This window comes from Rhineura floridana, chromosome 15, assembly GCF_030035675.1.
Source record: "Rhineura floridana isolate rRhiFlo1 chromosome 15, rRhiFlo1.hap2, whole genome shotgun sequence".
NCBI lineage: Eukaryota > Metazoa > Chordata > Lepidosauria > Squamata > Rhineuridae > Rhineura > Rhineura floridana.
The window spans coordinates 11065546-11080303 of record NC_084494.1 but is presented as its reverse complement, the minus strand read 5'-3'; the positions used below and the strand labels follow the sequence as shown (position 1 = coordinate 11080303).

The 14758-nt window shown below is 43.2% G+C and overlaps 1 protein-coding gene across 3 annotated transcripts in view; it reads left to right on the top strand.

The window, feature by feature from the left end:
- LOC133370584 (angiopoietin-2-like) overlaps positions 1–14758 on the top strand; it is a 41889-nt gene that overhangs the window by 13989 nt on the left and 13142 nt on the right. For 2 of the 3 annotated variants that reach the window (XM_061597110.1, XM_061597109.1), the window contains exons 2-5: positions 5054–5206; positions 6917–7038; positions 11436–11668; positions 13177–13301. In XM_061597110.1, the coding sequence (XP_061453094.1) occupies positions 5054–5206; positions 6917–7038; positions 11436–11668; positions 13177–13301 (633 nt within the window). Of the gene's footprint in view, positions 1–919; positions 997–5053; positions 5207–6916; positions 7039–11435; positions 11669–13176; positions 13302–14758 lie in introns of those variants that run through there. The other variant, XM_061597111.1, reaches the window with a different exon arrangement.

Sequence of the window (14758 nt, the reverse complement as noted above, 5' to 3'; positions counted from 1 at the left end):
ACACTGTAAAATGTAAAAATGCAATTTAAAACCAGAAACCACAGCCAAAAGATGTCATCAAAAGTTCCAGCAGAGAGAAACTCTCTCCAGCTGTCATTAGCCGATATAGAAAGCTGCCTGAAAAACCCACATTTTGACCAACACAGATGTGGCCAGACAACGGTTGATATCTAAGTCATACTCAGAGTAGGTCCATTGAAATAAATGAACAAGTTTATTTAAATCCATTTATTTCAATTAGTCACACTTTGAGTATGGCTAATGTTAGATATTAACTATTTTTCCAAGAGGCAAAGCATTGCAGGAAGTGGTGAATAATGTGTGGTTCTATTATTAGAAGTATTAGCATTAGTATCATCGGCATCCACCATTCCTCCAAGAAGCTCAAAGTGGTGTACATGGTTCTTCCCCTCTCTATTTTATCCTCACAACCCTGTGAGGTATGTTAGGCTTAGAGGCAGTGACTGGCCCAAGATCATCCAGTGAGCCTCATGGCTGAGTGCAGATTTGAACCAAGGTCTCCCAGATCCTAGTCCAACACTCTAACCACTATACCATACTTCATAGTTCTCACAGCTGTTAAACACGGATAGGGAACCAGTGGCCCTTTGGATGTGGTTGGACTCTAACTCCCATCAGTCCCAGCCAGGTTGGTCAGGAATGATGGAGACTGTAGATTAACAACTGGATGGCCACCGAGTTTCCACTCCCTCTATAAAGGTGAGACATGGATCAGAATCTCCTCAGCCATTCTAATCTCCCTGGCCAATCTAAAACTGTATGTACTGAAAGTCCCAGAGTATGAAAGGTTATAAAGGTCTCCACCAGCACTAAACTGGGCCTGGAAGCTAACAGGAAACAAATACAGCTGAGTCAAAATGGGAAGAATACGATCCATCAGACTGTAAAGGCAATTTTTGTCAGGCCTGTGGTGGAGAGAGGAAAGGCTTTCCAAACTCAGTGAAAGGATAACAAAAATGGCAACTGGCATTTGCGGTAGGTGTAAAGTGATGCACATATTGAGCCCTTTAAGATATACTGTGTACAGTTCTGGTTGTCCCTTCCCAAAAGGAGATGGGAAAGGAGCAGGAAAAGGTCAAGTAAAATTATTAGGGGATTGGAACACCTTCTGATTGGGGAAAGGTTAATGTGTTTGAGATTTTTTAATTTAGAAAGAAAAGACAACTGAGAGAGAACACAATAGAGGTCAACAGGATTATATAATGGAGAGTATGAAGAAAGGGGAGAGAGGGAAGTTTGCAATCATGGAGAGCCCAGCAAAGACAAGCCTGATGGCATGATCATGTTTGTGCATGCGTTGGACAAGCCTTCTGCATAAACAGAGAGGAAATATTATGCAAATATTTTTCAAAGAGCTTCTGAGAGCTGAAAACCAAATGTAACCCCCCCCCATTATTTGGAAGGAAACCTTTTTTTATTATAACAATTGTTGAAAATAAGCCATGGAAAACTGTTTAGAAGTTCCTGAGCTGAAATTGCTGTGCAAGCACGTATGTGCGTGCCACTGTTGTTTTGGAAGAGAAGTTTACAGGGAGGGGTTGCATAGCCTGTTATCAGGCACACAGTTTCCAGGTGCCATACCTCAATGTTGTGCACAGAGATTTCAAGGGCCAAGCTAGGCTGGATATGATGTGATGTGACTTTAATTAGGAGGGTATAACTGACTTGGACCCTTTTCGCTGGGCAAATAGCAGGACGTTTGAGCAGCCTCAGGACTGTGGGGTAATGAGAAGGGGGAGTTTAACTCTTCCCAAAGCTGCTGTGCACCTCTCAAGAGAAACCTTGATTGGTGCCAATGGAGGCAAATGAAATGAAATGAAATGCAAACAGCAGCTTTGGCGAGGTAGTCAGTCAGGAGAGAAAGAGCTAAACTTCCCCACAGTCCTGAGGCTGCACAGACTTTCCCTGCCCTGCTGGTTGCACAAGACAGAATATGTATGTTAATTGCAGTCACGCAACTGACATCTAGTTTGGCCCAAGGACACAAGGAAGAAGAGAAAAATAGTGTTATGGGTTTGGGGTTGAGATGGATGATTTCTATGAGTCCCCTTCCAGACTTTGATTTGGAACCCTGCACCTAGAGGTGGGCTCTGCAGCAGAGAAACCTGCTCCTGGTCAGATGAGTCTCTTTTGTTAATCTAATAGCGTGGCCATGTGGGTTAACAGGTCTATCACAGAATCATAGAAGAGTTGGAAGGGGCCTATAAGGCCATCAAGTCCAACCCCTTGCTCAATGCAGGAATCCAAATCAAAGCATTCCCGACAGATGGCTATCCAGCTGCATCTTGAATGCCTCCAGTGTCGGAGAGCCCACTACCTCTCTAGGTAATTGGTTCCATTGTCATATGGCTCTAACAGTTAGGAAGTTTTTCCTGGTGTCCAGTCAAAATCTGGCTTCCTGCAACTTGAGCCCATTATTCCATGTCCTGAACTCTGGGTTGATCGAAAAGAGATCCCAGCCCTCCTCGGTGTGACAACCTGTCATGTACTTGAAGAGTGCTATCATATCTCCCCTCAGTCTTCTCTTCTCCAGGCTAAACATGCCCAGTTCTCTCCTCTTAGGGCTTTGTTTCCAGTCCCCTGAAGTGCGGAGACCAGAACTGGATGCAGTACTCAAGATGAGGCCCAACCAGTGCTGAATAGAGGGGAACTAATACTTCATGCTATCAAGTGTCCATTAAGTGGTGGATGGGCCAGGGAGATCCTATTGTTATTGAAACTCTTCAGGAAGGTCCCCCCTCCCCGCCTCCTCCTAAGAGGCTTGTGTTTTTAGTGGAGTTGGAGGAAAGGCTGGGAACTGGAGACAGGCAGAGAGGCTGGCTCTCTGTACCATGGCTTTAGGGTGCCTCCTGTAAGCTTGATGGAAAATGCAAGATCTGTTGCACTGCTGATGCCTTGAACCCCTCCATTTTAAGCTCAGGTTGGAATGTGTGTAAATAAATAAACCATATTTTATAAAGACACCACAGTCTCCACTGACCTTCTTTCCAAGGAAACCAAACCCTGGGTAAGCGCAGGGATCCCTGGAAATCTCTCACTGCTCAGAGATTGGCATGGCACCCAACAATAGGATAATTTCTCCTTTCAGCTAATTATTTTTATTTATTTTAATTGTAGTTATTTAATCTTTATACTGCTTAATGCCAAAATAGTCTTCTAAGCAGTGTACAAAGCATGCAAACCCATTACAGAGACATTTATATATAATTAAAATACATAATGAAACAACCCCAATAAAACGTATGCAATAAATCAATCCCATTAAAGCAACACAGCAATTATTTATTTATTATTTAATTTATATCCCGCCCTTCCTCCCGGCAGGAGGAGAGTTGAGTCGAGAGTTCAAAGGAATGCCCGTGTAAACAGATGAGTCTTCAAAAGCCGGCAGAATGCCAATGGACATGGGACCTCCTGTATTTCAGGAGTGAGTTGCATTCTACAGCACTGGTGCTATCAGTGAAAAAGCCCACTCCCACATTACCACAAGCAAGAATCATCAGGCCCTGACAAGAGTAACCATATTCTGTTTGTTAATCTTAAAGTCCTTACTGGAAAAATGGCAAGAATGTCAGTTTTTCAGGTAACCTATCTGTAACCAAACTCTGCAGCAGACAGTTATGACGGACACATTGGCATTAGCACTGAGTCCAGAATTAAGTAGCCTGTGGCTTGTCTAGGGGTGGGAGGATCTGTCCATTTCAATTCTCTCAGTTTCTAATTTTTCCCATCTTAAATTTAGCCCTCCACATTTCTGTAGCAATTTGCAATTTTTTAAAAAAAATCTTAATGAAAATTCTTCAGTATTTTAATGCTAATTTCTTCCAATAAATGTTTTTATATGCAATTTTGACTAATGTGCACATTGTTGCAAGTGCATTTATGTTTGCCATTTTCACTCATATATTCCTTTTTTATGCACACTTTCCCCTAATATATGCATTTTTGTAAATGTTGGTTGCAGCGCAAGATTCAGAATTTCAAAGGATGGCTGTGTTTCTGTTCTCAGATTGTTTAGGAAACTGCAGATTTGATAGATTCAGCTTTAAATGCAAACTGAATTGAATTTCTCCCCATCACTACTCTTGATGCACTAGACCTGATTTAGGGAAGCATCCACATGAGGCATTTGGAGGACCCGGTGTATACAAGCAACATAGTGCCTACTATACAGCTGAGATTTGTTTGCAGTTTAGGATGCTGGAGGTCTCAAAATGAGGATCTGACACTGAGCCCAAAACAAGAAGGCACAGATTTGCATAAAATCTGCATGTGCTAATTTGTATGTATAAATGCAAATTTGGAACGAATGACTATAATTTAATAGAAAAATCATCCATCCCACCATTGTGGGGAATAAGACTGTCACCAGGTGACCTGTCTGACTCGTCCGTCTGCTGCCCAGTCACCAAATATTTTATGGGCAACTCCAAGGCTCCCATTCTCTCTTCTTAGGGTTCTTTATCTTTAAGCCGAACCTGGCCAGCACTTCAAATAGAGAATGCCTTCAAACACAGGACTTTTTTCTGATGGTCCTTCAATTAGAGGAACGTCCTCTATAAAGTCGGACACATGGCCAGCCTAAGTAGTTGTTAGACAAGGCTGCAGGCAAATGAAAGAACTGGGGTGAAAACCACAAATGTAAGGCAAGGCAGCTGAGGCTGCAATCCGATACACACTTACCTGGGAGTAAGTTCCATTGAACCTAATGGAGCTTACTTCTGAGTAGGCATGGATTGGATTGCAGCTTTAGAACATTAAGCACAAATCAGAAACCCCACATTTTTCAACTTTTAAACTCAGGTTAACAGATATATAACAATGAATATAAATAAGGAAATAAATGCAGAATTTAGATTTTCCTCTTTATTTTGAGGGAAGAGGAAAGCAGCCTGGAGGTTAAACTGCTTCCTCTTCTAGGAAGTCATGGTGCATGTGTGATGGGGGTTTATCTCCGCTTCCTCAATTCAAACTTTTATGCTCTCTGTCTCTCTCTGCTTCCCCTCCCCACTTCAATGTGTCTTTTAAACAGCTGGAAAATTATATCCAGGAGAATGTGAGAATGGAAACATCTGAGCACCTCAGTGCTGTGCAGAACCACACTGCAGCCATGTTGGAAATTGGCACCACCCTTCTGAACCAAACTGCTGAGCAGACTCGCAAGCTCACTGATGTAGAGATGCAGGTAAGTTGGTCACCATTTGGGGAGGGGAGAGTGGAATAGAGGACCCTGCACCCTTCCCCTCTGCTTCAGAACACATGTGGTACTTTATTTTCCTGAGCGCTTGTATTTCTGGCCAGTGCTGACACTGGCACGTTAGCAATTGTTAGACAATTAAATGGGTCTGTACTCTAGGTATGTCTGCCAAAGGCACACATCCATTTATTTATTAATTAAAATCCTTTCGATACGGCCTTTAAATCAGAAGTTACCAAGGCAGCCTACAACATAATGATTTAAGGCAGTGCACTAAAACATATTAAACATCCTTAGAGTATAAAAATGACATCTGCCATATCTAAGGAATATTTAAAAATGTGTATAACGTATCAAAGGCCCAAAAAGGCTTGAGTGAATAGGTAAGTTTTTACTAGCTGACAAAATATCAGTGCTGTCAATGGCTGCTGGATATGCAGCAGGAGACTATTCCATAAGATGAGTGAAAAAATGGAAAATTCCCACTGATTGCTCTGAAACTAGGTGGGAAAGAGGTGCCAAGCACTTTAAATTGATGCAGACCTTTTCTTCTTTGTTGAGAATTGTTTGGAGGGTTTACAAAAAGAATTTCTTCAATATATGATTGTCTCCCATGATGCTAATTTGGGAATAATTTCCCTGGGGAACAAATTGTAGAACATGTAACATTAGAATTTAAAAAATCCACCCGAGTATTTCAAGAGAGATCTGTGAGTGGGGAAGCGAAATTTTAGCTGACACAAATGTCTTCTGTAGAAATAATTCGGGAATAGTGATTGGCAAATGCCTCTTGATAAAATTTAGAACAGGCTCAGTATTTACAAGGTTTCTTGATGAATATTTAGAAAAAGGTTTATCTTAGCCTTTGCCAACCAGGTACCCTCCAGAAGATTTGGGCTGCAACTTCCATCAATCCCAGCCAGCACTATTTTCTTAGAGTTCTCTCCCAGCTCCGCATGTCAGTACAAGTGAATACATGATGCCATGCATGTGTGTACATTGCATTGCCTCCTGGGAATTGTAGTTTGATTTTCATGCATGGCTTGAACTTTCCCTACATTTATTCATTTGTTCATGTGACATGGTATTGTTTTGTATAGTTTTTGAGCAATCAGTTTGAGAGACAACAATCATGCCCTTGCCTAAAATGCCATTGGCCTTGGGCACTTCCTCTGTTTGACCGTGCTTGTACAAAATCTTATTTAACCTACTGAGTTAAGGAAGAACTTCTGGGGAGGAACAGGACTCTATCTGGAAGCCAAGATGGACAAATCGGAATATCAGAATAGGCAATTGTGAACTACAGAATTTGCTCCTGGTCACCAACTTGGATGGCTTTAAAAGAGGAATAGACAAATGTATGGATGGTAAGGCTATCAAGGGCTACTAGTTACAATGGCTTTATTGCATCTCCACTGTCGGAAGCAGTGTGCCTCTGAATTGGTAGGAATTGCCAGTGGGGAGAGTGCTATTGTGCTCAGGATTAGCTTGTGGCATCTGGGTGACCACTGTGAGAACAGGATGCTGGACTAGATGGGCCACTGGCCTGATCAAGCAGGCTCTTCTTATTTTCTTATTGCTATTCAAGAAGTACTCCTGTAGAAAAAAACAGTGTGCATCAATCAACTCAGCTTCTTTCCCTGTCTTGTCTGCTTGCTGTTGAGCTGCCTTTTTTCTCCTTCCCCTCCTCCCAACCAGGTTCTCACCCAGAGCTCACGGCTGGAAATCCAAGTACTGGAAAACTCCCTGTCTACCAACAAGCTTGAGAAACAACTGCTGTTGCAGATTCATGACATTAGCAAACTCCAAGAGAGAAACAGGTTAGGGCTGTTCCTGCTTCACGCTTCAGTCATGAAGAATAAATTTATTTAAATATTTATGTATTAAATTTAGAACCTGCCCTTCCTCCTAGAAGGAGCCCAGGGCAGCAAACAAAAACACTAAAAGCACTTTAAAACATCTTAAAAACAAAAGACCTTGAAAGATATTAAAACAAAACATCTTAAAAACTTCCTTAAAAAACAACTCGAAAAAGCAATTCCAGCACAGATGCAGACTGGGATAAGGCCTCTACCTGAAAGGCAAATTAAATGAATCCGTGCACATTTATGCCATTTTGCTCCAGTTGCCAAATTGTACATATCTGGCTGTCAGAGGCAACCCTATCGAGAGAGAGACTGAAACGCTTGCCTCAGGCAGCAGATTGAGAGGGGCAACCAATGCCCCCCTGCCACCTGCCTAAGCCTCTGCTGGGCCACCAGAATGAGTGCCTCCCGCTTTGCCAGCTACTGCTTACACTTGAGCTCCAGTGGCCGCTCCAGCAGCTGCTTGGTACGGCACTGTGGAAACCGCACAAGATTTTGAGTGGCTTCTCAGCAGTGCCTACAATAAGTAGCAGGTGCTGATACTGTGAGGTGGAGCGGCAGAAGGGTCCTAGGTTGTCTCAGGTGGGGAAGTGGCTTGGGCCAGCTCTGCTGACTGTGGAATTGAGAATTTTTTCAGGGTAGAATTGTTGGAGTCCTGCCTGAAAGCAAGATCCCAGACAGAAGGTATGTATGGACACTAGGAATGGATGAATTTGTCCATTTCATTTTTTTCTGATCCTAAGTTCCGTTCTCCACATCTGTTTGCCATTTTTTTAAAGTTCTCATGAAAATTCATCAGCATTTTAGAGTGAATTTCTCCTAATACACACATTTTATATGCAATTTTGCCTAATACACACAAATTTTTGCAAAGCGTATTATACAGCCACAAGAGTGTATACTATAGCCAGCATGGATTTTTCGCATTTTGCAGTGTCAAATTGAAAATACCCCCATGTCATTCTGATGCTCCCCATAAGCTCATTTCAAAACAAAACCTTATAAAACCTATAGTCCTGAACTCAAAACGCTTGCTTAACAACCCTCTAAATTTTCATGGTGATACACAAAACAGTCAGAGAGAATTAAGCGTTCAAAGTGTAAAAAGATAAGGAAAAAAACAGACATCTATTGGACTTTTTTCTGTCAGTGTTCTCATAGTTTGTTGAAATTAATTAAAAATCAGCTATGTTCACAGAGTACCTGTAATCCTATTACTGACCTTGCCCCATACTCTGACCTTATAGAATCATAGAATAGTAGAGTTGGAAGGGGCTTATAAGGCCATCAAGTCCAACCCCCTGCTCAATGCAGGAATCCAAATCAAAGCATTCCCGACAGATGGCTGTCCAGCTGCATCTTGAATGCCTCCAGTGTCGGAGAGCCCACTACCTCTCTAGGTAATTGGTTCCATTGTCATATGGCTCTAACAGTTAGGAAGTTTTTCCTGATGTTCAGTCGAAATCTGGCTTCCTGCAACTTGAGCCCATTATTCCGTGTCCTGCACTCTGGGACGATCGAGAAGAGATCCCAGCCCTCCTCTGTATGACAACCTTTCATGTACTTGAAGAGTGCTGTCATATCTCCCCTCAGTCTTCTCTTCTCCAGGCTAAACATGCCCAGTTCTTCATCTTCTGCAGTTTAAAAGTTAAATAAATGCTCAGAGGTATGTTACCAAATTCTTCCAGGCTACACAGTAAGTGGATTAGACTGTGAAAGACCAACCCAAATTGTGTTTGCATTTTTACAAATTTGTAGGGCAGTACAGTATCTCAGAGAGGAGGTCAGGTCTCCTGCTCCCCTAGTGCATTCACTATAGCTGCCCAATTTCCCTGCTTTTTAAAGTTTAATAAAAATATCTTTTGGCTTGCAAGGTTGTTTTGCTTGTCCCCGAATTATCCCTAATATTTACATTTTCCATAATATAATGTATTTTATATGTTGTTTTCACTTATATACACATTTGTATGCACACCTTAGCTTAGAATAAACCTTGCAAAGAACCTATGGGCCTTTTGGCTGCAAATGTTAAAAATTCTGTACCATGCACAGTTGACAAGCTGGTGACCTTGGCATGCCTGTATTCAAGATTGATAATTTGTATTTTAAAAGCCTTAAAACACCCTGGACCCTTTTTATTTATACCTAGCAGCCTCATGCCTGACATAGCTCAAGAAGTCTAGGAAACCAACAAGTCAGTACAGTTTTGAAATCACTGGTTAAAATCAGTTCAGTTTTGAAAGATTCGGTCCACCATCTTGATTCAAAATGGCATCCAACTGTATCCAAACATAGGCAAACACCACTCCTTGACCTCAGGAACCACCAAGTAACATTTCGTGGTGACAGCCTAAGAGGAGTCCAAATGCACAGCAAATGGACAAACAACGTTCTAAAATATATAGCAGAATATTTATTATAAATATTTGTATTCCATCTTTCCATGAATCATGCCCAAGGCAGAAAACAATACAGATGTCTCCCAAAAATAAGATGAGTAAAATAATAACTCCTTCAAATTCAGAAGTGAATGTGGATCCTTATGTAGCCAAGATGGAATCATTCATGCACAAGAGGGAGGCACCAGGAAGCTTGGGAAGAGGGCCCTCACGGTTTCCAGACAAACAGAAAACCACCCTAAATAGACACCCTGCAAAAAACCCCAAAAGGTCATTGATCACTGCTCAGGGGGTATGGAATCTGAATGTCTGTTGTGGTATGTGGAAAAAGCTGTGGGGGGAATGGAACAGAGCATCCTGGAAGAGGACATGGCTGGCTTACTAGAATCATGAACAGGAGCATTCTGTGTGCAGCTTTTTGTTGCAGATCCCACTTGTAATAAAAAATAGCAAAATATGGAAAAGTCCCCCAAAGACTGCCCACTCCAATATCAGCCTGCACAATTGTGTCATCATCAGAGGTTCTGCTATGTGTTCTACCTTCTGAGGTTAAGTTGATGGCCATCAGCAATGGGGCCTGTCAGTGGTGGCCCCCTGAGTCTGGTATCCTCCCTCCTCACCTTCAAGGAACAACTTAACTTTTTTTGTTCTGGGGTGGAGTGGGGGCTTTCAAGGGGAATGGGAGCTGAGCAATTTATACTGCTGTGTCATTTTAACATTGCTGCTATATGTTATTGTTTTGTTGGTTTTATTTTGGGATTTATTTATTTTTATGAGTGTAAAAGATTTCTGTCCCAGCTTTCAGCCTTGAAACTTCCAAGGCAGCTAATAACAAAAGTGAAAAAGAAAAACCATGGCATTAAATATAGGCCAACAAAACTACAAATAAAATAATACTAGGAATAAAACAAAGGGGGGAGGGGGAAGGAGAAGAAGGGCAGCAGAAAATAAATCATCATTTTTAAAGCTTTTAAAAAAAATGTTTTTAACGTTGTTTTGTTTTAATGTATTTTAAGGTCTTTTTATGATGTTTTAAAGTGTTTTTAGCATTTCTGTTTGCCGCCCTGGGCTCCTGCTGGGAGGAAGGGCAGGATATAAATCAAATTATTATTATTATTATTATTATTATCATCATCATCATCATCATCATCAAAAGCTTGACAGAATCAATGCCAAATGACTATCCCTGAATGTCTGCACTAGTCAGACCTCAACTGGAGCACAGTGGCACGTTAAGCAGGATGCAAACAAAATGGAAAGAAGGTCACTGGTGTGGAGAACAAGGCCAGTGAGGAAGGGGACCGAGTATGTTGATGCTGGAGACAGGAAGACTGAGGAGGCTGTCAGTCACATAGAAGAGGGCAAGGATTTGTTCTCCTCTGCAGCCCAGAGATTCAGGGCTAGATCTACTGGGCTTAAGTTACAAGAGGGTTGAACTTTAGGAGGAATTTCTTAGTGATAAAGAGTAGTTTCCCAATGGAACCAATTACTTAGAGAAGCAGAGGCTCTCCCGTGCTGGAAGTCTTTTTAAGCAAAAGCTGGACAGCCATCTGTTGGGGATGTTCTAGCTTTGGATTTCCTGCATTAAGCAGCAGGTTGAACTAGATGGCCTACAAGGTGAATATGATTCTATGAGCTAGGGTGCCACCACCTGAAAGGTCCCATCTCCAATTGCCACCTACCTAACCTCAGAAGACAAGAGCACCTGGAGAATGTCCTCATCTCTGATCAAGCTCTTAAAGAGCTGTCAAGTCCATATGAGAGCAAGTGGTACTTCAGATACCTTGGTACCAAACCACTACTCCTGTATTTTGTATCTCTATGCTTTTATGCATCAGCTTAGATGCCTTTTTTTATGCAGAAAGGTGGGGTACGAATGTTTTAAAGGAAACAATAAAATTAACATTGCTTTCCTGTCTGCGGAGGATTCCCACCATCCTTTCATTTCCCTAGCTTCCTAGAGAAGAAGGTCCTGGCTATGGAGGGGAAACGTGAAGAAGAGCTTCAAGGCCTCAGGTCTGAGAAGCTGGAAATTCAGAGGCTGTTTTCCAAGCAGATGGACCTCGTTGGGCATCTGGAACAGCGTCTGAGTACAGCCCTGGTCAACAACACAGCCCTCCAGAGACAACAGGCCTCCCTGGCAGAGACTGTGAAAAACCTGATGGGCTTGGTGTCTCAGTGTGACCGTAAGTAACAGTTACCTAAATCCTCCGGAGCTTGCTGGGCAATTCTGGAAGAACTCTGTCCTGGCCAGGGATGGCTGGATATGTTCGGGTTCTCTAAGGACAGGTCCACACCACACATTTAAAGTACACCCAACACACATTTAAAGCACATGACTTTCCCCCAAACTGTAGTTTGTTAAGGTTGGTGGAAATTTGTAGCTCTGTGAGAGGGAACCCACAGTTCCTAGGATTCTTTGGGGGGAATCAGTGCTTTAAATGCGCGTTGGATCTGCTTTAAATGAACAGTAGACGTAACTAACTTAGGTTCATTAATTTCAATGCATCTCCTCTGAGTAGGCCTTGGCTGAATGCAATCCAATGCATTTTTGTGTGTTATTTTCATTAATATATGCATTTTAATGCACACTTCAGCTTAGTATAATGCATTTTTGCACAATTACATGTCTGGAAAACTGCATTGCAACATTCACAGAAGTGCACATTTTGAAGAACGCCTGTGTTTCAGTTTGCGTATTGTTTGAAAAAGTGCAAATTCAGTATGTTCACCTTCAAATGTGAACTGAGTTGAATTTCCCCCCATCCCTAATACAGTAGGGCCCCGCTTTACAGCGCTTCGTTTTACAGCATTCCGCTAATACAGCAGTTGAGAATTGTAGAAAGGCCCCACTTTACAGCGCTTGCTCTGCTTTTACGGCGGTTTTTTGCCGCCGGGCGCCATTTTGGGTCAATGTAAGTCAATGGGATCCGCATTACAGCGGGGGTCCAGAACGTAACCTGCTGTATGAGCGGGGCCCTACTATACTGGCCCAAGGAGAATCCACTTTTCCCTGAGCTCTTTTCCCCAGGGCCAGCCTTCTCTGTTTATGCAATGCACCTTGGAGTCTATTGGAGGCAGCTGTATTCAGGGCCGGCATCAAGGATTGGTATGGCTGGGCATCTGGCCAGGGACCACATCTCAGCAAGGTGCCATTGACATGAGCTCCAGGGACTTGCTGCAGTGAGAAGATAGGCTTGCTCAGGAGGGTGTCTTGTGCTTTTGGGTCCTCCAAAATCTGAATCTAACACAGCCCGTGTGGCACAGTGGAATATTTTTGTATGCACTAAGATTCCTGGGAAGCATCCAGTGCAGGCAAGTATCTACAGCAGAACTGCCTTCCAAAGGTATCTGGTTGGCTACTGTGAGAACAGGATGCTGAATGATAGTGGATGCTGAACAGGATGCTGAATGATACTGGGGCAGTGAATCTGCTCTGGGATTGAGTCCAAACTTTCAAGAAAGTTTGGACTAAAACCCAAAGGGGATTCAGTTCCCCCCGACATCGGAGCCACCAGACTTCACTGCTAAATCAAACAGGCCTTTAGCCTGATCCAGCAGGGCTCTTTTTCTGTTAAAGGTTCTTAACATTTTGTAGAAGGACTGAGCCTAGGCCTGCAAACATGCATGCAAAATAAATGGATGTCACACAAATTAGCCATGCTGAAAACATCTCTTTGTCTGACCCTTGCAGATATTTCTCTTGCCCACCCAGAAGAGCAGAAGACATTCAAGGACTGTGCAGATGCATACAAATCAGGGTTCTCTGCCAGTGGAGTCTACACGCTGTGGTTTCCCAACACTACAGCCACTGCAAAAGTGAGTGCAAACACCAGTGCCCTTTTCTTATCCTAGACATGCTACTGATGGACTCCTGTGTCCCACCAGATGTTGTTGAACTCTCAGCTCCCATTAGCCCCAGTCAGCATGGCCAAAGGTCAGGAATGGGAGTTGTAGTCCAGCAACATCTGGAGGACTACAGGGTCCCCACACCTGGTCTAGCAAGTGGGTGGTGGATGATATCCCAAGGTGTGTGCATGACCCTTGGCTACTCGTTTGGCAGCCACAGATTGTCCTCATTCCAGGCTATGATCCAGAGCCTGCTCAGAGAGGTCCTCTTAGAAAGAATAGTTTGCACATTCCTCTGAATTCCCTAGAAAACAAAAAGGGACGGTCTGATTGTTAAAAGGAGAACAAGAGGAGGGAGGAGTGCAAATCCCTCCCCCTCTCCTGGAGCTCACTTCCCCACAGTACTTTTCTCTAGGTTTTCCCTTCCTTTTTCCCAAAAGCAAGTTCACTGGAAGTCAGCAGTGGCTGGTGTCTCCGTGTTAGTGGGATAATGGAATCCGCTCCCAGTTTTAGTCCAAACTTTGAAGAAGTTGTCTAAGGTGCTTCAGCATCATGGGCAGCACCTACAAAGTTCAGACTAAAACCTGGAGTGGATTCCACTGCCCCACTGACATGGAGCCACCAGCTACCACTGACTTCCAGTGAACCCGTATGTGAGAAAGTCAGTCCGTGAAGTCTTTGCCCAGCTCTAGAATGTGAATGGATGGTGCAGAGCAAGAAGGGTTGGCACCTCAAATGCTACCCCCCGGGCCTATCTATCTGGCCCTCCAGACTCTCCCTAGACCACACCCCTTCCACAGCCACACCCGCTCTCTCTAGCCATACCCCTCATTGGCTCTGCTTGCAAAACTCCTTGACAGTTTTTGCCTGCCTGGGATGTGTACTGCTTTCCTGGATGAAGGATAGAGAGGAGTGTGTGAGTGCATAGAAACTAGCCTACTGTACAAAGGTACATTTCAGGTTCATTGCTCCACCCACTTTTGCCTCTCTCTCCCGCCCACCACTGGCATGTTGCCACGGGGAGGCTGCCTAGGAGGGAATGTGGCCCTTGGCCTGAAAAAGGTTCTCTGCTCCTGCCTTAGGGACAGAGCCTGCTGCAAATGCTTTAAGTCAGCTAATAAATCCAATAGGATTAAAACAATAACATATAAAAAGTAGCAGCAAAGCACAAAAGGAACAGATTTAATGACAATAACTACAACAACTTACAAAGGAATATTTATCATAAAAGGCACTCAAATGCCATTAGAAGCCTGAAAGAACATTATAGGCTTTGCTGGATGCCTAAAAGATAGCAAGGAAGGTGCCAGGTAAACCTACCGTGGGAGGGAATGCTGCAGTTAGGGCACCACCATTTAGAAGGCTCTTTTTTTGACAGCCACCCACCTAACCACAGAAAGTAGGGGTAGCTGAGAAAAGGCCTCCAA